The 24,090-nt window shown below is 46.3% G+C and overlaps 2 protein-coding genes across 3 annotated transcripts in view; one reads left to right on the forward strand and one right to left on the reverse strand.

The window, feature by feature from the left end:
* The first annotated feature begins 3,703 nt into the window (after positions 1-3,703).
* Positions 3,704-21,169, forward strand: KCNMB4 (potassium calcium-activated channel subfamily M regulatory beta subunit 4). The gene is made up of 3 exons (XM_041465589.1): positions 3,704-4,097; positions 13,239-13,366; positions 21,001-21,169. The coding sequence occupies exons 1-3, from the start codon at positions 3,759-3,761 to the stop codon at positions 21,167-21,169; spliced, it is 636 nt and encodes a 211-aa protein (XP_041321523.1). The 5' UTR covers positions 3,704-3,758.
* PTPRB (protein tyrosine phosphatase receptor type B) overlaps positions 20,991-24,090 on the reverse strand; it is a 77,457-nt gene continuing 74,357 nt past the window's right edge. The window contains exons 35-37 of one of the 2 annotated variants that reach the window (XR_005954950.1): positions 22,668-22,994; positions 21,236-21,381; positions 20,991-21,128 (exon numbers count right to left, since the gene is read on the reverse strand). The gene's annotated coding sequence lies outside the window, so the exon portion shown is untranslated. Of the gene's footprint in view, positions 21,129-21,235; positions 21,382-22,667; positions 22,995-24,090 lie in introns of those variants that run through there. The other variant, XM_041465586.1, reaches the window with a different exon arrangement.

Raw genomic sequence — 24,090 nt, forward strand, 5'->3', positions numbered from 1 at the left:
CCCTCATGGCTGTGCAGCATTTCTGCAGTGCAAAGATGTATGATTGTATCACTTGGCTGCATGGCATGTCTGAAATCCTCTCTGACCCCTAGCCAGGACTTCTTGTACTGGTCTGTTTCTGTTTTAGTTTCCATGAAAGAAGGGAGAATGTACCCTAATAAGAATTTGTGTGTTGTAGTCAGATGTAAGATTTTTGCAGTCTTGAGGGACTGTTTCTGTTGACCATGAAGAGACCAGAAACAGTCTTTGGCATGACCTAGGCAGTGCTTGGAGACAGAGGTCTGTGGGGCCATCATCTTGGTCCTGACTGGCTCCTAGGTGGCCATGGCTATGGAAGAAGGCTGTCCATTTTCAAGTGATACTGTTTAAAGTTACAAGTCACCTAAAAGAAACTTACCCCTCCCCCTGCCCCCCCAATTCCTGCTAACTTCCATTTAAAAATACTTCCATGGCTGTATGAAACAAGAAGGAAAAATTGATTGCTATCTGTCACACTCAGAAAAGCCTCTAAATGCACAGCTGGCATCCTAAGCATGGGAGAGCTAGACAGTGCTTTTGGTTTAAGATCCTAAATACAACAATTGCTATTCAAGCCATATTTCAGAGTGTGCTTAATTTTCAAGTACCTTTTCATTTTTCATTGTGTCCCTCAAAATTTGCCGCTGCCCAAAATTAATGGTAGTAGAAGTTGAATTCTGGTAATGCAGATTGGACTAAGAAGTTAGTCTGGATTGACAGCTGATGCTTTTATATTCATATATAGTGTGCGAATTGAGTTTTTGTTTCTCTGTGATAAGCATGCATGCTCTCGTTTCCATAAATCTGAAAGCTTCCACTACATGAAAAAGACCTGAGGAAATGCAACTGGATAACCTACTTGGAAATTTTGGTTTAAATAGTTGCAGGCTTTACCACTTAAAACCACTTTACTGTTAGAGGTAAACTTTATATTTTTGAAAGTAATGTTCAAGCACATTGAACAATAGTTTTGACTGTTACTGACTTAGCTCACTTCTGGATTAGCAGTATTGAACCAAGTTTGTGTATTATTTTTCTAGACTTCAGTTCCTTATTTGCATTTCATATTGTCTTCTTGGTATTAGTTAGCTAATATATGTCAGGTTTTTCCTGCTGAAACTACCAAAATAATTTTTGGTAAAATCACCTTTTGAGCTCCCTCTGGTTTAGCAAACAATCCGGTGGAGTAGCCAGTTGTCATGACTGGGCCATCCTGCATCGGCTGTAAACAGTCCTGGTGAGGAGCCAGAGGAAGGCAGGGGTCCCAAAGCTGCTCTGGTGCTCTGTGGAAGCCCTTCAGTGTTCTCTGAACTCATTCTCGACTGAAGGGTGGCTTTGGTTGTTCCAGAGATCTCTCTTCCCTTGGAAGGCCAGTTTACTTTCTGGTGGGTGTCACAGTATTGGTTTTATAAAGGCACTCTATTGTTTTATATAGACATTTGCTTTCGGAAAAGCCACTTCACTTCCTGGAAGAGCCAGCGTCCCACGGAGCAGCACTGGGCTTGTGCAGGGAAACAGGGGGTGTGAGCCCAGTCCCCGTGAGCAGCCTGGGTGGGTGTGGTGGCAGAGCTGCACTGGCTGCCCAGCCTCCAGGTGCCTCAAGGCAGAGGTGTTCCCAGCACTGGCCATACCAGGTGGGGCAGCTGCAGTTGGCCACAGGTAAGGCTGTCCCTTGGTTGTGGGGCAGGGAAGGGTCCAAAAGAGCAGGCAGCAATCTGTTCTGCTATTGAGATTTTCATACAGACATTGAATTTCATATGCTGGCTTTCTCAGCCTCGGTGGCTCTGCTGCAGCCCGTGGTCCTCGAGCCAGCGTCCCCACTCCTGCCCTCAGGTGACAGCAGAGCTAAAATCTTCACAGCAGGCCCCCTTCACTCTGCTACAATGATCAGGCATTGACCATTTCTCACTTCAAGTTGATCCAAATAGTCTTTGAGTCTTGACTGAGTCATTTGTGCAGAAGTTCAAAATCTATGAGATCACCTGGTGAATCCTACGGCCATTCCCAGTTAAAATACAGCTTAGCATCTCCCCAGCTGTGGAGGATGTAGGGACTGGATGCACACAGGAGGACTAAGTCACGGTTACTCTGTTACCCAGTGAGCTGTTGCCTTAATTTCCGTCTGACAGCGCTTTATGTACAGGGGATTGCAGGGAGTTGAACCAGGTATGGAAAGCCAGCTGTTCAGGAGGTGAGACAGAAAGAAGCTGCAGCTCATTTACACTGAGAAAGCAGAGCTGGAGCTTCCCTTTCACGTGGTAAGTGACCAATCAACCTGATTATAATTTAATTTTTTTTACTATTAAAACTCTATGCAACAAGCCTCTACTATTAGAGACTGCTGTCACTACAAGTGATTGCAGCAAAACCTGATGATGGGAACAAATGAACAGAGTCAAGGACTAAGCAAGAGGAGTTGAGTTTCTAGTATAAACACCTACAGGAGGTTTAAGTAAAAAACCATACTGCTGGCTCAGAGCTGGTATACTTTTTCAGAAACTCTTTGATAACCTGGGCAGGCTGCTGCAAAGCAGCTGGCTGGAGAGGAGTGTGGTAGTGCACTTGTTCAAGCAAGGACAATATTTACATCCATCTATATTCATGGCACAGCATGGACTCTTAATAGCCTTCCTGCCAAACCTTGCTTAATAGTCCATTTGGAGAACCTGTGGATCAGCTTCATTTATAAAAGTTTGACGTTGCAGTCTGCAGTGGGAAAGAGATTGAAAAAGGAAAGTGCTATTTCCCGAACTTTGTGTTTCTCTGCCTTCTTGTCTGCTGTGTCATCAAGTTCAGCTATCAGCTCTCAGGCTCACATTTTGTTCTACCTAATTGCCTGTGATAAAGATGATAGAATAGAACTATAAGTATTGCTTATGGTACTTTGGCACCATAAGCATTTGTGTTGCCACAGTGGGTAATACTGGGTAATAACCAAACTTTATTTGCCTAATAAATATATTTTCTTGAATCATTGGCTTTTCTTGCAAAACTGCTTGGAAGAGAGCACTTCTTAGTGTGAACCTTCAAAGGTCAATACCTTCCTGTTCAAAGCAATTCCTGTGTGTGATAGCTGTCATCTTGCTTGTCTGTTATCTCTGTCCCTGCTGTGCAGATGCTGGTTTTGGGGCTGGCCAGAACACTTTACCCTGCACCCCAAAAATGTTAAAATTTGGCCAATTACCATTATGTCCCTTTTTAATTAATAAGGTAAAAATAGAAGCTGCCTTCTCACTTGTAGATATTTAATTTCTTTAATTTCACATTAGTTTCCTCCTCTACTCATAGAGACCTTGAGGACTTTGATGCCTTGGGGGTACTAAACGGGACTTTACCCAAGATCTCCAGGATTTAACCAAGCCAGTGGTGAGATGTTGCCTTACAGGGGGGCCACAATGCACCCAAAGGACCCCACCCACCCTCTTCTAGATATTGCATGATGGTACCCAGTATTAATCCGGACTAGCCCTCCGCACAGCAAATCTCCGGGGTCAGATAATCCCGTTGCAATCTGTCCCTTTCCACCCCCGGAGGGCCCTGAATTAGGTCAGACGGGATTAAATTTGCATTTTATTTATCGTTTGGTTTTTTTGTTTTGTTTTGGTTTATTTTTTTTTTTCCCGTGCTGTTACACGCACAGTCAGCCTCGGAGGAGGCGGGGAGGGAGGCGGGGAGCGGCGGCAGCTTTAGCCGATGGCAGTGGCTGATGCCCGGCGGCGGATGCCAGCGGCAGCCGGGCGATGGCGAGGAGCCGGGCGGCGTACGAGTACACGGAGGCGGAGGACAAGAGCATGCGGCTGGGTTTCCTCCTCATCGCCGCCGGCTTGCTCTCCCTCTTGGGTTTGGGTTGTTGCTGGCTTCGCCCGGCGCTGCAGGAGCGGGGCGGCGGCGGCTCCGCCAACTGCACGGTGCTGGCCGTGCGGCAGCTGGGGGAGCGCTTCGCCTGCACCTTCTCCTGCGGGGCCGCCTGCCGCGGCACCGCCCGCTACCCCTGCCTCCAGGTGCTGGTCCGCACCTCCCGCTCCTCCGCACCCGCCCTGCTCCATGAGGACGAGCGGCAGCTGCGCACCAACCCCAAGGTGAGACCCGCGGACGCCCCCTCTCCCAAAATGCGGGCGGTGGTCCCGCCGCGGCAGTGCCCTTCCACCGCTCCCGGCGCCCGCCCTGTGTTCCGTGCGGGGATTTCTCTTTTGGGAGGTCAGGGGTGGTAAGTGAAGTGCCGGAGCATCCGTCCGAAAAATGCCGCTCTGCTTGTTGCTGAGCAAAAAGTAGTGTATCTCTACAATGTGTATTTATAAACACTGTACATCTATATTTATGTGTTGTGTTTATATCGATATCATCTCAGGGAAGGTTTAGGCTCGATACTAGGAAAAGGTTCTTCACCCAGAGGGTGGCTGGGCACTGGAACAGGCTCCCCAGGGAAGTGGTCCCAGCACCAAAGCTGACAGAGTTCAAGAAGCGTTCGCTCTCAAGCACATGGTGTGACTCTTGGGGCTGTCCTGTGCAGGGCCAGGAGATGTTCTTGACCATCCCAGTGGGTGCCTTCCAATTCGGGATGTTTTGTGACTCTATATAGCATAGTATAACATACTGTGTATAATATAGTATATAGTGTATTACCCTGTACTATATACTATACTAGTATGATACATGCACAGATACAGACACACTCTCGCACTTGGCGGCCAGCCCCATTCCGTCCGTCCGTCCCGCAGCCCTTGGGCGGCAGCGCAGGGACAGCAGCGGAGGCTCCTCCGCGTTCCCCGCCCCGGAGCCCCGGGACGCCGGTGGGGAGAGCAGGAGACGCTCCGGCAGCCGGCGGGAGCTCGGTGCGCTCGGGCAGCGCCCGGGGCCGCTGCGTTGCGAGTCCCGGAGGGCGGGGGCATGGCAGTGCCGGTCCCCAAAGCGCACGGAGACGTGTTAATGGAGCCGCTGGGGAAGGGGCTGCAGCAAAACAAAAGTTTCCCCCGTGCTGTTTTGATTCTTCAACTCCTCCATCACCCGCACAAAAAAAGGACCAAATGAAGAATTTGTGAAAGTTGCATCTTCCAGCAAACTGGGGAAGTCTGAAGGCAAGGTATGACTTGTGCTTTTTCTTTCTTTAAAGGCAGTTATTCTGCCTTCTCCTTTTTCTTTTTATGCTGGGTGAAGATGACAGCACACACCTGAGTGGAGGAGATCTTATTAAGTAGTTTGAAAAAGAAAAAAAATATGTTGGAGTCCTCCTACTCCTGAAAGAACTTGAAATTAGGAGTGTACTGGAGAAGGAAATTTCAGCTCTTTGACTGAGATGTGGATGCAACACCGTGCCAAGGGCCATGCTCAGCACGATGCAGGGGTCTGTTTGCAGGGGCTGGGAAGCATGCTTGGGTGTCCAGCTGGGATGTGCAGCCTCACATCTCCTCAGTCATACTCATGCTGGTGTGCTCCATCCCTTGGAAGGCAGGTTAAGTTTCCCATCCCTTGGAAGCCTGTGTTAAGTTTCACACTCAGGGTTTGAGGGTTGCTTTTTTCCCCCGTGGCAGCTGGGAAGGGTGGTCAGGGTAAAAATCAGCAGAGTAAGTAGCAGGATGGTAAATCTGACAGGATTTGGATTAAATTCTTGGCACCGCTCAGAAGTGATGAGTGATTGAAGCTGCAGTGCTGGATGGAGCCTGATCACAAAGCAGATGAAATGCTGGCCTTTGAGGGAGCTTTGCAAACCTTTTCCTAGGAGTGCTGCTGCCAGGCTCTCTGTGCAGAGGTCTGTGGTGGCAGAGGTGTGCCAGGAGTGCCCTGGCTGTCCGAGCTGCAGGACTTCTCTAAGCTTCTCTCCATTTTCAGTGGAGTGGTGGGCAGGGGGTTTGGTAAAATGCAGGAGAAAAGTCACCCTTTTGCTAGGGGCTGAAGATGACGTGGCTCTGCAGAGGGTGCAGCGTGGCTGTCCCCACACCCGGCCCCATGGCTCTGCTGTGGCCATCTCCAGCAAGGATGGGAGCTGGCAGATGGAAGTGGGAGATGGGAGATGGGAGGTGAGTGTTGATTGCTACCAGAGTGCCTGAGCTCAGCAGCTCTGGCAGCACCCACAGGTTCAGCAGCAGCTTTCAAACTGGACCGTGACCACAATGCCTTTCTGAGTAGTCCAAGTGTTTTGTTCTGTTTTTACTTCTTGAGCTTATTTTCTTCCGCCTTTCTGGAAGTGTGGTGGGAAGAGAAGGATTGCACCTGCCCAGGGACTGAGTTGCAATTGCAGGGAGGCACTCAGAGCTTCAGAAGTAATGCCTGTAAATGTCACTCAGAAAACTATTTCTATTTAACAATTAATTTCATGTTAACTCTACATATAGAAAACAGAACTGTTGGCATTGCATGATACTTTCCTGCTTTTACAAATATAATCTCTCTTCTTTACCTTCCACCTTGCATCTCTAGATGTGGGCTGTTTACCCTGGGATATTGATTGCTGAGGATTAAATCTGATTTACCAGATGTGACCAAGCAGAAAGGATGCATTTTTTTGATGTAGCTGTATTCTTTGGTAGTAATTGAATTTATCTCAGTGGAAAATTGTGCAGACAAAAATGTGCTCTAATTATTTTCCCTACTTTAAGAACCTTATGTAAAACAAATACAAAATAAGAAGAAAAGTTGGTTAGATCTCTTCAGGAAAACATACTGATGTCTGCATCTGTTTCTTTGGTTTTCCCTTTTTTTCCCTACTTCAATGTCTGTGGAGCCAAACAGTTATACTCACCCTTAATTTTTGATTTAAAGTCTCACTGTCTTTGGAAGCTTTCAGGATTTTATGCTGAAATACATTAGCTAGAGCCACAGAGTAGGAATCTGCTGGATTTAACGCTCAGGATCCCGTACGTATTTATGAACAAACTTAGAGAGCTGTTTAACCCTTCCTGTTCCCATCACATTTTTGCACTATGCTTCCTTGTGTTCATGCACTTAGACATATATGCAACATATTAATCAGTTCCAACTAGCTAGAAGGGAAGAAGAAGACCAATTTTGTTTTGAACATTTTTTAAATTTTACTTTCTGCTTAGTGCTCCTCTTTGTAGGGTAGCAATTTTCCCCTGTGAATCAGTAGTGTAGAAAAGGCATAGTTCAGGCTCCTTACAACACACAAAAACAAAAAATCTGTTGGCAGTTTCACCACCCAAAAATCCCCAGTGTATTTGATTAAAAATCTTCAACTTTCTGTAGTAGAGCAGGCTGACATATAAACATATCACTGATGTGAATGTCTGTTCCAGTGAGGAAAAATATTTTTCTAGATGCAGCAAAAAGACATTTCTTTTTTCTTCTCTTGCTTTCTAAGATAATCACATCATTGTACAGCCCAGGATTTATTTTAGCTCTTAAAAGATTATATAGCTGGGTCAGAGATAATCCAGGAATGTATATAAAAAGCACCGAACACGATTACATTTGTGTTCAGTCTGAGTGATCAGTGGATTTCCGTTTTTTTTTTTTTTTTTTTGATTGCTGTCTCAGAGGAAGAAATTTATTGGAGTGACTGTAGCCTTTCTTCAGCTGCCTTGATAGCAATAATAATCTCTGAGATAAGGCTTAAGCGGGATTAATTCCAAAGTCAATTTGTGGCTGTTCTCTCTGGCCATGGTGTACCTTGGTGGTGCACACAGGGACCAGGCCACAGCCCTGCCTGGGCAAACGGCAGGGGAGGATGTCAGCTGCTGAAATGTCTGCTTCCTGGCTTTTTAGGCATTTCCCTCTCTACATCTGCAGTTAAGCGTAGGGTTGGAAGGAGTTGCCCCCTGTTGTGCCAAAGAAACTTTTGGGGAGTGACTGGTAAGACAGATGTTAGCAGCTGTGCAGCAGGACCTGGTTCTCCCATCCTTGTCCCCAGGGAAGGGAGCAAAGCAGCTGCTGCCCCTTGTCTGCTCTCCACACTGCCTGTGCTCTGTCACACTTCTCTGTCTAATGGCCCCCCCTGACAAATGGTGTGCAGCCATCTCTTCTGTACACTTGTAAATAGAGTTGGGCTTAATTTTTTGACCCTCTTAAATACGACCCGTGGCAGGGGAGGTTTCAAAACAAAATATAACTTCACAATAATTTTGTGAGAGTCTGGTGCCTCCGTCTGGTCAAGCATTTAGATCTGTGTTTGGGCTGGTTCCTGTGACAGGCAAAAGATGCAGATGCTGCCTAGCAACTCCTCTGGAAGTGGGCCCAGGGGCCATGGATAAACCCCACCACCCACCTGGCTCGCCTGGGGCACCACTCCCTGCCTGGAGCCGCTGTGAGGGGTCATGGGTTTGATCACTCCCGGTGGGTTGTGCTGGTGATGATCATTTGCACTGACAGACGCAGGTGAAAACCACACGTGGTGCTCAGCTCCAGTTCCCTCAGGACACCCAGCTGGGAGGGGGAAATTCTTTGTTCTAATGGAGTGAGTCCAGCTGCCCATGCCCTGCCCCAGTGGGATGGTTGTGGCAGCGCTTCCTCCCTTCATGCCAGGAAGGTAACCCGGTGGTGCATGCAGACACACGGAGTTAGGGGAAGCTCATCTATTGCTTGGTGGGCTGGGCTGACCCTGGCTGGACTTCAGGTCCCCACCCAAGCTGCTGTATCGCTCCTCAGGTGGACAGGGGAGAGAAAATATAATGAAAGGCTTGTGGGTTGAGGTAAGGACAGGGAGAGATCACTCACCCTTTATCATCATGGGAAAAATGAACTTGACTCAGGGAAATTAATCTGCTTTATTGCCAATGAAATCAGAGAAGGGTACTGCATAAATAAAATCAAATCTAAAAATGCCTTTCCCTTACTCATCTTTTTTTTTTTCCTGAGTTTAACTTCATTCCTAATTTTCTTTACCTCCTCCTTCCCACCAGCACAGAGGGACAGGGAATGTGGGCTGTGGTCAGTTAATCACACATTTGCACTCCTTCCTCTTCACACTCTCCCTGCTCCACTGTGGGGTCTCTCCCACAGGCAGTCCTGCATTACTTTCTCCAATGTGGGTCCTTCCCACAGGCTCTAGCTCTTTATGAAGTGCTCCAGCATGTGATCCCACAGGATCACAAGTCCTGCCAGAAAACCTGCTCCAGCCTGGGCTCCTCTCTCCGCAGGATCCCAGGTCCTGCCAGGACCCTGCTGGGCTTCCCCTGTGGGCTTCCCTCAAAGTCACAGCCTCCCTCGGGCATCCCTTTGCTGTGGTGGGGGGTACACCTCGGGCTGCAGCTGGATCTCTACTCCAGCAGGCGTTGTAGGGCTTTGCCCCACCAAGCAAATGGAACATGCTCTGTCCCACAGCTCACCAGGAGCCAGGAGGATGGTCCTCCACGTGTCACTTGGAAACTGAGTTTGAAATCTTGCTCCTGAATTACTTTGCTTTGTCTTCTGTTGGGCTGAATTGCTTCTGTTTTGGGCCAGGATGTCTCTTCACATTTGAAACTTTCTTGGACTTGTGGTCTATCAAGTCTGGTGTTTTTTATTAAAAACGTGACTGAATTAGACAAGAACTGATCTTTGAAAAGCATTAAATTCAACCTGGAACTTAAACCACAGTCAAGAATTTGTGCATCTGTTCTTTCCCCATGATATGAAGAATATCTGCCCTCATGAAGTGCTCAGAAGCACCAGGAATCTTCCCAGGCATCTGCAGGGACACTGAAGTGGGAGCATCCAGCAGCAAACACACATGCAACTCCTACAAAACCTTGGTGTAAAGATGTATTGGCTATTCACTGACATTTTCACTGGTGTACTAGCTTTCAGTTGGCATTTGTTTATGTTTTGATGCCAGTATTTCATGCCATGTCTTGTAAGGGAGGACTACAGATTGAATGTTTCAGAAACTGCCTATTGCCAAAGTGGAAATTATTTCACATCCATCCATCAAGTCACAGCAGCAAAATTTGTGAGAATATGATTCCCTTTTATCTGCCTGCTGAATCTGCTTTGGAGGGTGAAGGAGCTGGCCAAGCAGACTGCCCTAGAAGTGTGCTCGTGGGGCTGAGTAAGGAGAGATCCACCCCCTGCGTGGGTCAGAAAGGGACAAAAAGCACCTTGGCTGGGTGGGGACTGTGCTGGCATCCTGGGGAGGCAAACAAGCTCCAGTGCTTGTGCAGCAGCTGATAATGTTAACACTGGGATTGCATCTTGGGTGTTTTCTGGGGCTCAAGGACTTTGTCACGCTGAGTTATGTTTCTGGGTGGCCCCTGGGATTCATATTTGGACAGGGACCATTCCTCTCTTCCAGACTGTTAATCCTCAGCAGGCAGAAGCAGTGAGGCCACACCGATTTATGGCAAGACCCCAGGTGTCTCTTTTATGTTTTCCACATGAAGATAAAGAAGAAGAGGTAGAAATGTATCCAGCATGCTGTCAGCTGAGAATATGTGTGCAGAGAATGGTGTGAAGTTTGAGTTATGGAAAGCATTCGCTGTTGTGCCCAACTTCCATGTGTCCCTCCTGTAGGTACTGGCAATACTCCTGTACACTCTTGCTTTGGCACAGGAAAATACAGCAGTGCTGCCCAGAGAAACTGTCTGTGGGCCCCTTTACATCTTCCAAACCACAACAAATCCCTGCCCTGAAAAACTCAATTTTTAATATCTTCATATTGAGCTAACAGCATGGGGACTGATGGGAAAAAGGTGAAGCGCTCTGTGATGAAATGTCCTGGGAGACTGCTAAAGCTTGATACTTTTCTGTTCAGATGGACATCTCTTGGGAAAAGAGACCTCTCTGGCTGCTCCTAAGCCTGAAACAGTTCACCAGGTTATGAACTTTGTGAAGGATTCAAGTAATATTTGGTGGGGTGGAAGGTCTCTGAAGGATGCAGAGAAAGTTTAACCAGGGCTGGTGGGGCGGTTGCACTTTTATAGCAGAGGACAGCAGCAGGCTCAGCCAGGAACAGGAAACATTTCACAGGATACAGGAAATATGTGTACTGGAGCCAGTAACACAGGAATAGGAGTTTTGAGATAGTTGGGTGTGTTTAGGCAAAATAATATTTATTGGTACTTAGCTGGTTTGTCCAGTTTTGCATTTTGTGTACTGGCTAAATAATGTCTGGTTTGGGAGCTCTTTCTAGAGTCCCTAAAAGCTGGGGGCTACCTACCTACCCCTACAAGCTGGGGGCTGGGGAGAGCAGCATGGTGATTACAGTCAGATGTGGGCAGTGAGTGCACAGCTCCTGGGATATGGTGCCATTTCCAAAGCAGGATATGCTCCATACAGGAAAACATCAGAGTGGAGGACGTTGGAAATGCTGGACCCCGGGCCAAGCAGGGAGGAGGGGACCAGCTGGAAAGCTGCAGCATGTTGGTGCTGTCAGGGGGTCAGAGCAGAGCCAGCAGTGCTCTCAGGTGTCTTTGTGCCAAATTTGCTGCCTCTGCCCAGCTGCTGCACAGATGTGTTTGTGCTCTGGGAGTGTGGAGGAAAAAAGGGAGTGTTTGATGCTTCCAAAGTGGACAACCAAACCAAAGATTCTGCTGACCAAGGAATATTATCTAAGATGGCAATAACAGTATGTGATAAATCCTGCATTCTGGTTTCTGAAGTAGAGTGGTGCTGCTGCTCACTTCTGATTTTCATCAGCAGCAGTGGGACAACCCTTGTGTAGGGTCCTGTGAACAGGGAACTAAAGGAAGCTCTGTGCCATGGTGACACCAGCCAGGAGTCCACGTAAAAATGGAGATCCTTGCATGTGGAAAAGGTAGGTTTCAATTTGGAAGCAGCAAGGAAGGCCTTGCAGATTCTTTCATTCTGGAGCATGCAAAACACTGGCAGCAATTGCAGGAGCTGACAGAAGTGGTCAGATTTCACATGATCAGGGCAATAATATCCTGAGATTTCTCCCTTGCCCTTGGAATGGCAAATCTTCAAGCTGTTGTATGGTGAACATGGTCCTGTGGTCTGTACCTCTTAGGCACAGTGTGCAGCTGGGGACAAGGTAAGCCCCTGTGAAACCTCAGCAGAAGGAGAGGAAGCACTGGCTAGGCACAGTGAGCCGTGGTGATCTCTATTCTCATGTCAGAGAGGGTGTCGCTCTCCTTGCTGTTACTGCCTCCAGGACACTGTGGAGAAATTAATGTGATCACATGTGGGCCCCCCTTTGGGGGCTTCCCACACCCTTCACCTCCTGCTTCCTCATCCTTCCTAAGTAGGAGGCTTTTTAGCTACCTTCCCAGCCACATTTTTTCTGTTTGCAGCTCCCAATTTTAAAGGAATTAAAATTCAGTGTGTTCAGTTCACTTGGCGTCCGTACGCCCTGCAGGGTGAAAAGCTCTGTGCTATGGGAGGATCAGCTAAGCTGTGTTACTCAGTGTGGTTCAACAGCTCCTGCCATGATCTCCTGTATGGATGCCTGCTAAAAACGAGAAGGATTGTGCTTGGACACCGACCTCTGACGGTGCTGACACTTGATTCAGTGCACTGCTTGTTTTCTGTTGTTTAACTGCCTGTGGCCAGGACTTAAGGGTGGTGTGTCAAAGACTTGGAAACAAGGTGTGTGTGAGAGTGAGTGTGTGTGTGTGACCCAAAGGGAAGCCTCTGCAAGCCCAGTCCCAAGGGCACCAAGCTAGAGGAGGAGTGTCCCTTGATCTCTGGGCTTTGAAGCAGATGTCTGAAGGTGAGATCTGCAGGTAGCTCAGCTGGATGCTCAACTCTCCTTGACTTCTGCACAGCAGAAGCAGATGCTGAACCTTTTTGCTGAAGCAGGGCTATGAACCTTTTTTCTTGTTTCCGTGTGTTGTAACAGTGGAAGAATATCTTCTTTTATCAGTGGATATTAGCCAGATATCCCATCAGCTGGGAAAGCTTGCTGGACTCCGGGTTATTTATTAGCATGATACTTAACTAAACTTGTGATTACGTGCCTCACTGAAAATAGGAAGTTATTAAAATCCAATCCATGCAGCTGGCTAGGAATACCTCAAAATGAAACGATCATTTTCACATTCACCAGGCCAGACCCCGAGATGTTATGAAGTGGTTTGGTTTAAGAGTGGAACAAACATGGCAAAGCCTTTATTTTCTTTCTGAATGCTACAGTATTCTTTTCCAGTACCCGCACAGAATAATTAGCAATTTCAGTGAAGTTCAGCTAATATTTCTTTTCTGTTTCTTTGGAGCTTTTGTTTATTATTCTCAGTCCATTTCAGTCATGCTGGTATCATGAGGAAAAGGCAGAGAAGTGATGCCCTGCGTTCTTGAGCACAGCAGTAACTCTGTTTTGCAATGTGTCTTGGCAGTGCTCATACATCCCTCCCTGTGCAAGAGACGATCAGGAGAACTCTGAGAACGTCACGTACAAGCAGAAATACTGGAAAGAGAAAGTGGGTTCTCAACCATTTACGTGCTATTTTAACCAGCACTTGAGGTGAGTAATCTCCATTTGGCTAGGCAAGAGTGCTTATGCATCTGCTTAACAGCTGTCCGTTGGTTCTGTTTGAAAATACATAAAAATGCATGCACATGTACATACACAGAGAGACCCCCTCCAGGGCAATGTGCTTTATCACACAGAGCTCAGTGCAGAGCTTTGCAAGACAGCTCTACTGGTGAAAAGCTATATGGAAAGGAAAGGAGTATTTTTACCACTGGAAGTAAGAATATAAAACTGTGAGAAAAGTTTTCCTTAAAATATGCAATTTTTATAGCAAAAAGCATCTTGGCTTTTAACACTCAGATGGCAGATTTCTGGTGTGGATATTAACATTCCTTTCCTCCACAGGAAAGAAACCCTACTGTGTTCATGCAAGAAAGGGGACATCAGTAAATACGACAAACTAACTCAGCAATTGTGTTCATAGAGGATTAAGGATCAGATATGTGTAATAAACAGCAACACAACTGCCAGGTTTCATACGTGCTTGCAGAGTAGAAATTTGTAACCTAAAGCATCTCCCCCTTTCTGTTTCAGTTCTTACTTTACTGCCAGTGTTGATGTGACTTCCATGTGTATAAGAGTGATGTGTGGTTTCCTTCCTTCAGTAAAGAGAAAGGGAGGGAGTCCTTTTCCTCTCTCTTTCAGATGGTGATATGCCAGGAAATAAAAGGTAACGTGGCTGCAGGAGGAGGTTAGTCCTGTCCACAAACACTTGAAAGTTAAATAGATGAGTGAATAGCTCACGACTTGCAGGCACAATTCAGGGCTCAGTGTGGGAGTGTTGGCACCAGATATTTAAGTCAGAAAGACAATCAGGAGGAAAATGGATGGCAGGTGGAGAAATGCCTGACTCCCCGTGAGTGTCCTGCTGAGTGCCTTGGGGACTTCAGGTTTTTCCTAAGCTGGCTATAATAGCTGTCTCCCTGAAGAGACTGCAGACCCAGCCAGCATGCCCAGGATGAGTTTGTTGCCCCTGGTTAACTCTTTGCAGAGGGACACGACCAAAACTTTGTAGCAAAACATCTTCCTTTAGAGCGGAAAGAAACATTGCTTCCAGCAGGCAGAGGTTAAAACTTAGGGCACTCTGAGTGATGACATCGGACCCGTCAGGGACCTTCCTGGGAGTCCTCTGGTCCACAAGGTGCCAAAGCTTGGATCTGGTAACCAGAGGCCAAGTTCTGATTCTGGTTTTTCGGGCAGGCAGGTGTTCCTTGTACTCCTGAGAACTGGGACTTGCAGCACCCACTGCCCAAGTGAGCAGGAGAGTCAGAAACATGGGATCGTCTGCAGGAGAAACCATGGCTAGGGTACAAGGGTACATCTGAACTGGTGTGGAAAGGATGATGTAAAAGGTAATTGTGTGACTTTTTTGGCAGTGGAGAGAAACAGGAGCCTTTTATCTTACCCCAAGGTAAATGCCTGATACAGGTCAGATGCCCAGAGATATTTATTTCTCTCCTGTAAAGGAATTTAGGGTGGTAGGTGTCCAGAGCTATGGGAGCTGATTCTCACATTACCTTTTGGTGAAGCAAAGACAAAGCTTTTCTGCAAAGGCTGCATGCTGCCTAGCATCTGACATTTATGTAAGCTGGCACTGAAAAATTGTGCAGCACTCAGAAAGGGTTTTTTCCCCTAAAGATGCTGAATCCTACACTGCTAAAAGTTCTTGCCAGCACAATAGCTGCCTTGAAACACTGCCTTTTGCTGATCATGCAACAATTCATACACAGGATAAGAGAGTCTCCCTGCCAGAGGTACTAGAAGACAGTCTAAGCCGAAATGTGTACACCATCTATTTTCTTCTGGAGATAGCAATGAGCTTTGGGAGATAAGTTCTGCTGACTGGGAATGTGCTTGCTTGGGTATACTTTTAGAGCAATGATGACTAAGCAGCCTGCAAAGCAGTGAAAAGAAATCATAACAAACTGAGGGAGAAATCTGTTCCCTTCAAAATAGAAGTGTGCATGTTTTCTGACAGTATTTTTTCACTGTGTGGATAAGCTAACTGTTCTCAGTCTGTATAAAACGTATAGTAAATAGTTCCTTAGAAAATGTAATGTTTGTAATATTAATACTCCTTTGAAACAGGAGAATAAAATTCTAGGTACATATACAGGCAATGAACGAACACCTTCTCCTCTTCATGGAGTTTACTCAATTTTCATTGTCAGAACTGTTGCTGCATGCAGAGTGTGCCGTTGGGTAACTTCTCCCTTTCACTTTGGGAGGGAGCTTTAGGTTCAACAGGTTACTTTGAAAAGATAAAGAAAAGGGGTGCCATCCTTACAGTTCAAAGTTATGCAAAAGGGATGAGAAGCAGACTTGGCAATTTCAACCATTCTTAGTTACTGTAAATCAAACTGCCCAGCAAAATTAGCTGCCTGACATTAGTCTTAGGGAACCAAAGTACAGCTTATCTTGGAGCTCAGTGCTTTACTGAAGAGCGAGCATTGCTTTGCCACCGTAGGCACTTAACTTTAGTGCTCCACTCTTCTCTGACAAGCTTTGGGACAAGGGGTTCAAGCTGCGTGGGGAAGTTGCTTTTCTGGATCTCTGGTGAAGGTGCCTGTCTGTTGGCATGATGATACCCCAGTCTGAAGGAAGCCCAGCACAGCAGAAACCAACCTTCGGTGTTTCAGACTCTAAAATAAGGACAAATTCAGGTGAAGTTCTCAGGCTGTTGCCAAAGGTCTGAGAGGGCACTGAGCTCTAGGGCTTTGGTGTTCTGGATCTCACACCCAGAGTCCCAGGGCTCTGCAGTCATGACCTCATGCAAACAAGGGCCACAGCTGCATGCCCTAAAGTGGGAGGCCTGCAGGAACAGGCAGGATGGGGAAGATCCTGTCACTTTATTTCTTCATGTTCCAGGTGTCATTGACATCCATGACAAAAACAAAAAAGAGAGATTGCCATGAGCTGAGACCTCACTGTCTCATGCCAGGCAGAGCAACCTGTGTCAAGTCATTTCTTATTAGTGGCTGATTTATATGGCATTATTGCTTGCTAACTCTGGGTTTGTGCCATACACAAGAACACTCTGAGTTTCCTTTGCTGTGGCACAGCAGATGACCCAGCCATGCTTTAACCTCCTCTGTGTTTGCTGCAGGGTGCTGTCCACAAATTCATCAGAGATTTGAAGAGCAAACCCTGTCAAGTGCTTGGTGGCAACCTGTGTGTTGTTGGGGTGCCCTGCAGTGTATCTCAGGATAATTACGTGTGTAAGCCAAGGGTGCTCAGGTAGTAAGGCTGCTCATCCATAAAATGTTGGAACATAAATCTTGGTTTGCTCTGTTACTTCACAGTTTTCTAAATTAATTCCCTCCACCTGTGGAGCAGGGCTTGGGCCCGAGGGGGAAAGGACAGTAGGACACTGTGCTGCCTCTGCAAGCAGCCATCCAGCTGAGGATCTCTGCATCTTGCAACAATGAGGGAAAAATGACTGCTTGTCAGAGCGAAGGGATGTGAATATCTGTGGGGAAAACAATCAGTGTATTGCAAACATCTTTAAATTCAGATTGTTTGAATACAAAAACATTTGTAAGGTTTCCCTCCACCTCCGTCAGCTGTTGTTGTGCAACATTAGGTTCACAGTTTGGTTCATAAGTGATGACTGAAATGTTTGTGTGCCTGTAACCTTTTGGTCCTACATGACATTTCGGTAATCCCTGCACTGTAATTCTCCCCATGATGTTCAGTAATTGCTCTGAAGGCTCTGATGGAGGCTCGTTTTATCTGGTGTCTGAACTACCTGGCAGAACCTAACAGGGATGTGTTGTGTAATGCAACTAATCCAGTTAGCCCTGCCCAAAGCTCCACAAGGGTCTAGCCCTGAGCTCAAAGTCCTGCTAAAAATAAGTCCTGGTCTCACCCTTTAGCAATGAAAACAAAATTCCTTCCTCCTTGTCTGTTCAGTGAAAGAGAAAGCAGTGTTTTCAGGGTTAAGGCAAAGGCTTCTTCAGGGATTTTTTTTCCAGTTTGTTGTTTCACCCTGGGGCTGCTGCTGGGCAGTGGTGGTGCTGCACAGTGTTCACAGCAAGAACCAGCTCTGAATGCCTGAGCATGGCTTGCAATCACTGCAGGGCTTCCCCCTTTTGTCCCACTAGGTCTCTTTCTTGCCTCTGGTGCTGTTTTATGCACGAATAACTGGTGTTAGGATTTTGGGTGGATCCCCTCAACAGGCTTTACATTTACTGGAAACCTGAATGGCAGCATTGCTAGAAAGAGGAGACTGCCAGTAATCAAGCTTAGGGTGAATATGCACAACCCGTCTGCCAATGTCTTTGAACTGAAGTGTTTTATATATATATATTTATACATAAAATCACAGAGCAAAGATGGGTTTATTGAAGACACTGTACTTACAGGAGCAAGGCAACAAATTTAATTATATCAGCTGATTTTCATAGGGAAAAGAAACATGTTTCTAGCCATGATGTACCTCCTTTGGGTTCAACATCACTGCCTCAGCACCAGGGGAGTGATGCTCTTAGGCTTTCCAGCCAAGACAGGTCTTTACCATGAGAAGTCTTCCCCTGGGGATAGAGCACCTTTCCTTTTCTGTTTCCAAGTAAAACCACAAGCCTTCAGACTGCGGGAGCAGGCAGGTCACCTTTAAAAAAGTAGCATGAAAAGTCAAAACTGCTAGCTTTGCCAAGCAAACCCAAAGCAGTTACATTACTGTGTTTCAAGTGCCACAGAATCACAGAATACTCTGAATTGGAAGGCACTCACAAGGATCATGGAATCCAGCCAATGACCCTGCACAGCACCATTCCCAAGAGTCACTCCACGTGCCTGAGAGCATTGTCCAAATGCTTCTTGAACTCAGACAGGTTTGGTGCTGTGACCACTGCCCTGGGGAGCCTGTTCCAGTGCCTAGCTACCCTGTGGATGAAGGAACTTTTTCTAATGTTCAACCTGAGCCTCCCCTGACAAAGCTTCATGCCATTCCCTTGGTTCTGTCACGGGCACCACAGAGAAGAGATCAGGGTCTGCCCCTGCTCTTCCCCTTGTGAGGAAGGAGCTGCAATGAGGTCTCCCCTCAATCTTCTCTTCTCCACACTGAACAAAGTGACTCCAGCCACTCCTCATACGGCTTCCCCTCAAGGCCCTTCACCATCCTCATGTCCCTCCTTTGGATGCTCTCCAACAGCTTAACATCTTTCTTATATTGTGGCACCCGAAACACAGGAATCAAGGTGAGGCCGCCCCACTGCACAGGGACTCTTGCTAGACTTTAAAGTAGCCATAATACCCATCTAAACCCAAACCTCAGCTCAAAACTTACTTAAAGGCTTTGTCTTTGACTCTTTTCTAAAAGGGAAATTCTTTCAAATTACTAAACCATAATCACATCTATAATGAGTGTTTGACATCCATCACTGTTACTTTTGGTACTTATGTTTTTCAAAACATTTAAGATTCAGTGTAAAGGATATCTTACTTTCCCCAACCACACTTTCTTTCCTTTAATTGAATGCAATTTTCTAGGTTTTTGCTTGTCCCTTATTTTTGAACTAACATCTCCTTTAAAAAACCCCTTAAAATTCAATGTCACTAATAAGTTCAGAGCTGTGAAGTTTGAGTGTTGCCTACTTCTGGCTTCCTTGCCAGTTATCACTCTGTTGTTCACAGGTGATGATACAGTAACTGTGGGGGAGCAGGCTTATGCCTCTTGTGAGAGGATTTCTCTGTTCAGGTGCACAGGTTGGTGAGTTTGCACCCATGAAGTTAATACTGCTTTATTCAATTTGTAGTCTCCACCTGTGCCTGCTTATATAGCTGGAGGATTTTGGTTGCACAGAATTAATACATTCCACTACTGAATACACCTGGGATTCTCTTGATATCTTTTTATGCTGCTGAATTTCAAATTTTATATAGCTGAGCTGCTCAAAATCAGAGTTTTATTCTGCTCCTTACTACAGAAACAAAGAGAAACATACGGTGCTGGCCTTGGGGACTTTCAGGCTGGCACAGTGCAGAGTATTCTCCACACAGCAATTTTGGGTGAGAGACCCCCAAATGCAAATGCAGGTGTAATTAAATCTGGCATCAGGTGTAGCTTGGCAGTCTGGCTCCAGTAGCTCCTTAAGGATGGATAAAATTCTGTAGACTTGCAAGCACCTCCATTCAATTTCTCAGTGAAGGGAAAAGGGTTCCTTCTTTTTTCTCAACAGAGAATTTTTTTCTGGGGGTTCCTTTCTGATCAGGACAAAAGTATCGTGGGAGAGACAGCACAGACATTAAACAGGTGTCTGCTCCCAAGTGCCACCATGTCAGGTGACCTTGATTCCCAGGACGTTGCTGGATAAGCCTGGTTTGCCAGGACTTTAGGCTGTGAGGTTTGCTGCTCCAAGAAGTGTCAGGTGGCATTGGTGAAGCAACATGCCATGGGATGTTCGATGTGAGTGAGGACCAACATGAGTCAAGACTTTAGATATTTTTCTAGTTGGAGAAAGTTCTCTTTCTCTCCTTTGCAGATAGTTTTCCAGCAGACTGTGTGTCTCTGGCTGTAGATGGGAAAGCAAGAGCAAAGTGCAAATGCCACGAAACTGATTTAATAACTATTAAACTGCAAGGGAGAGCAGAAAGAGCCAGAGCTGAGGAAAATCTGCCATCACATTTTGCCAACAACCTCCCAGACTTGGAAGAGGAAGATAGACAGCAGATCTTTCAGACATGTGGCACAGCTAAATTTCCAAATGTCTCAAGATGCTTCCACCGCAATTCTCCTCCTCCCTCCGTTTCCCTTTGGAAGCGCACAAACCTGTCTCAGCCCCACCATGACTGTGTGTTAGATGCTGCTGGTGGAGGCAAGGAGGTTCAAACCTTCGTGGGAGTCTCACCAAATTGTCCCTGTAGGAGCCTACTGAGTCTACTGAGGCACTGCTGTCTGCAGCCCCAAATCACAGCCTATTGCTGAAAGAGCCACTGCTGGGAAGAAGCTGACTTGGGAGCCTTGGCCACCCCGGGGCAGGCTGTAGTCCTTGTGGGGATGGATTTCTTGCAGGCTGCTGCCTGCCAGTGCAGCTGGGCTAAGCTGGGCCACCAGCAGTCCAGTGCTGAGGAAAGGGACCAGCTCCCTGCCCAGACCCAGACCACAGCCAGGGCTTGCTTCATCAGGAGCCTCCAGGTAGCCCCATGGACACATGAGTGCTCAAAGCTAAAAGTGAAGCTTTAATTACTGTTTAGATCCATTTCACAGGGCCTGATAACATTTGAGGTAGATATGTACGAATGCTGCCTGGTATTATGTTTTTGCCAGAGTGGTTTTGCAATCCACAGTCAGTGTGGTACTGTACCTGTCATGGCTGTTTGTGATGACCATATTCAGAGGAAGATCTAGAGCCCCAATGCTTTCTTTCCTTCTTTTTTTTTCTTTTTTAATCCAAGTGAACTTGTTAGCCTGTAAACACTGCAAGTGGAAAGCTCTCACAGTCTGCCATGAGTGCTGGTGACAAAAAGGCAAATGCAAGCAGTGAATTAAATAGTCCACTTAATTATTTTCTAACACTTTGACAAATAAATCCCCTTTACTCTTACCATGTTAGATGACTCCCACTTACGAATTGAGGGTGTTTTGTTGATTTATATTCTCTCCATCTTCTGTTCCCCTTGCACAGGCCGGACGATGTGATGCTGAAGCGCACCCACGATGAGACTGTTCTCTTGCACTGCTTCCTCTGGCCCGTGGTGACTTTCCTGGTTGGAGTCCTCATCGTGGTCCTGACCATCTGTGCCAAGAACTTGGCTATCAGGGCAGAGGCAATAAAAAAGAAGAAGCATTTGTGAGTGGCGAGGCTGCTTGTGGAAAAGAAAAGCCTGCAAGCAGGTCTCAGGTGGGGCAGCTTGACACACCTGCAGGTCTGCGGGCACCCAGCTGCATCTCCTTCCAGGGCCTGATCTGTGGTGGAGTAGCTCTTGTCTCAGGACTGTTCTTGGGAGATTGCCCCATTAAATGCCTGCTAATTGCTTCTTCTGCTATGGCACTAAATAAGTATATTCTACCAAAAAAAAAAAAAAAGAGAGAAAATTTACACTGCACCAAATATGCTGTGTGCTGTTAGTGCTGAAGAGCAGCTACCCAGAAACTGAGACAGTTTATGAAACTCCCTGATGATGTTGCTTTCATCTCCACAAAGTGATCTTTGCTAATGTTTAATATTAAATATTTAAAATATTTACTTTAGATAGAATATATTTCCAAAATAATACAATGTTATTGTTTTGGGGGTTTTAACTTTTGGAGGTTTTCTTTTTTTTTTCTTTTTCTTTTTTTTTTTTAAGCTTTAAGGCAAACAGAACATTGTGCTGGTTAGGTTTTTTTCCCCACTGTGTAGAACTTAATTTTAAAGTTCAAACTTTACCTTCTGTCTAGACAAAACCTTTTATCATCACCCATTCACTGTGATGAAATGTAGACATCTCTCAGAAATACTTAAAAAAAAATGAAAGTTATTGGAAAATATGATTAAACACTGGATCTAAGTTTATTGCCTCAGTGGTATTCAGTCCCTGCAGTTTTTCTTGTCCCCTCTCAGATACCCTCTTCACGAATGCTCCAGGCTGTAAGGGGCAGGGATTTTACAGGAGTATGTTTTAGCAGCATCTTGCCCAAAGAGCGGAGTGCCTGAACTCTTGCTGAGGAGAGCCTGTGTGTCACTGGTGTGACTCACACCACCAGAGAGGGACGTCAGCTCCTTGCAGGGCTGTGGGTGTTTGCTGCTGAGCTGCTATCCCAGGACACCAGCTCCATGAAGGCTGCCTCCGGGGGGATGCTGCAGCAAACACAGGGCACTGTGGCCCTGCAGTCTTGCTGGGTCTGCTTGCCCCAGCCCCTTGCTGTGTGTGATGGGAGCACCAGCTCTGGTCCACGTGCTCAGCACAGAGAGTTCCATATTTCTGGCAGTCTCCCAGAGCACATTTTAGCCTGCTGTAGTCAGAGGCTGGGGCCAGAGCAGTTTCATGGCACTTGTCACTGCCCCACAGGGCTGCCCCCCCGGGACCAGCTGTGCAGCTGGGCAGTGCTGGAGTGCAGCAAAATGGAAAAGCCATGTGGCTAGGTCAGGGAAGTGAGTGATTACTGGCAAAGCACTTTAATCTACATTAACTATTCTGCAATTCTAAACATACTGTGCATTATACTAATCTCTGATATTCTTAGTATTATGTGTAAATACCTTGGGGTTCATTGTGATTTTAACACATAGCAGAAATATTTCCTGAGGATGAGAAAAGTGCTAGATTTGAAAGCCTGAAAGCTTAGCTGGCACAAGGCACGATGACAAACCTGCTTGCATTGCCCAGTGTCCTTTTCAGATTAATTGTACTGTGTGTTTTAGAATTGGTTTCCATAAGACCTGTACACACTGTGGTGCCCAGTGACGAGGCTGACGCATGGCAAAGGCAGCAGAGGGACTGGAGGTCATTCACTGCTTCCCTTGTTACTTGCTGTGTCACTTTTGGAGCGTCCTCTGGTGCCAGTCCACACTGGGATAGCTGTTCCCTCAAAGGAAGTTAAGGAGATATGTTTGTAGGGGTAGGAACTTGATGCTCCTTGGCACATGTGTGAAAGATCCAGTTGACATTGGCTGCATATTTTCAAGCACCTCCAGACCTGTAGATGAAAAATACCTCTTGTAAGAAAAATTTCCAATTCTTTGTGTTAAACTTCACCACTTTGAAGGTGCCTGCTGTCCAGCTCACACTGGTACCTTCTGCCTCAGCCTACTGAAAAGAGTAGTGTTGGATATACTGGGTGCAGAGAGGTTGTGAGCTCTCAGCTCTCAGAGGAAAGCCTACAAACTTCTGACAGAGCTGTCCTGCAAAGGACACTGTTTTGTTTCACTCATGTCTCATTTCTGTGTCCTTGTTTGCACCCACTGTGATTCTCTTGCTTCAGCAACCCACAGAAACACTGCATTGTGTGTCTGATTTGGGGGTTTGGTTGCTGTTTTTTAATATATATATTACTTGCTCCCACTCTGCAAATCACATGAAGCTGCAGGTGGGGTGGTTTAGTTATCTGAGTAAGGTGATGCCAAATTCTCTTCACTTATTTCTCTTTGGTTGCTTCTTACAGTTAAGAAGAATAAGCCTGATTTTCTACATATGTTCGTCCTTTGTTTTCCCAAGGGAGAAGGAACTACACGGTGACACAGATTCATCATGAAATTTTAAACCAGTAGTTTGGGGCTCACAAATCCAGATTAACAAAATCCTCTCTTTCTTTGCTCCAGAAGCTTTTGTGAGTGAATCCTACAGCTGGTTCTCTGAGCAAAGGAAAGAAGCAAATTGAGCGGATGCAGCGCACTTGATTGGCAATCATATATTTAAATCTGTTGGAAATGCCTTTTGCAAAGGCCTCTGGAAGAAAGTAATGGCTACAGAGATGATATTAAATTGTTTTGCTGAGAGATTAACACCCCAAATTAAATATCAAAATTGGTATCCAAAGACCAGCAGCAGGTATGTGCCTGGCATGGCAGTATGGGCTGCTAAGGGGAAAACTCAAAATCCTAACATTCAGTCTTCTGTCTCATCCCATCCCTCACTGATTTAGAAATGTCTTTGTAATCCCTGTACTTGATTGTGGAAGCTGGGGATTTCCCTCTAACAGATTATTCACTGATTTCCTCCTTGGCTTTGCAGGTTTCCAGGTTTTGTGGTGTATTCTCTGAAACATACTTGCAGCCAGAGCGGCTGCTTTTCCC

Source organism: Pyrgilauda ruficollis, unplaced genomic scaffold, assembly GCF_017590135.1.
Source record: "Pyrgilauda ruficollis isolate IOZ18807 unplaced genomic scaffold, ASM1759013v1 scaffold19, whole genome shotgun sequence".
NCBI classification, from domain to species: domain Eukaryota; kingdom Metazoa; phylum Chordata; class Aves; order Passeriformes; family Passeridae; genus Pyrgilauda; species Pyrgilauda ruficollis.

What these genes read in the sequence shown, in the direction of transcription:
- KCNMB4 (XM_041465589.1), top strand. Translation starts at nt 3,759, where the DNA reads ATGGCGAGGAGCCGGGCGGCGTACGAGTACACGGAGGCGGAGGACAAG. An exon ending in AGCTGCGCACCAACCCCAAG is followed by an intron (nt 4,098 to 13,238) that starts GTGAGACCCGCG and finishes GTGTCTTGGCAG; the next exon opens with TGCTCATACATCCCTCCCTG. An exon ending in TATTTTAACCAGCACTTGAG is followed by an intron (nt 13,367 to 21,000) that starts GTGAGTAATCTC and finishes CCCCTTGCACAG; the next exon opens with GCCGGACGATGTGATGCTGA.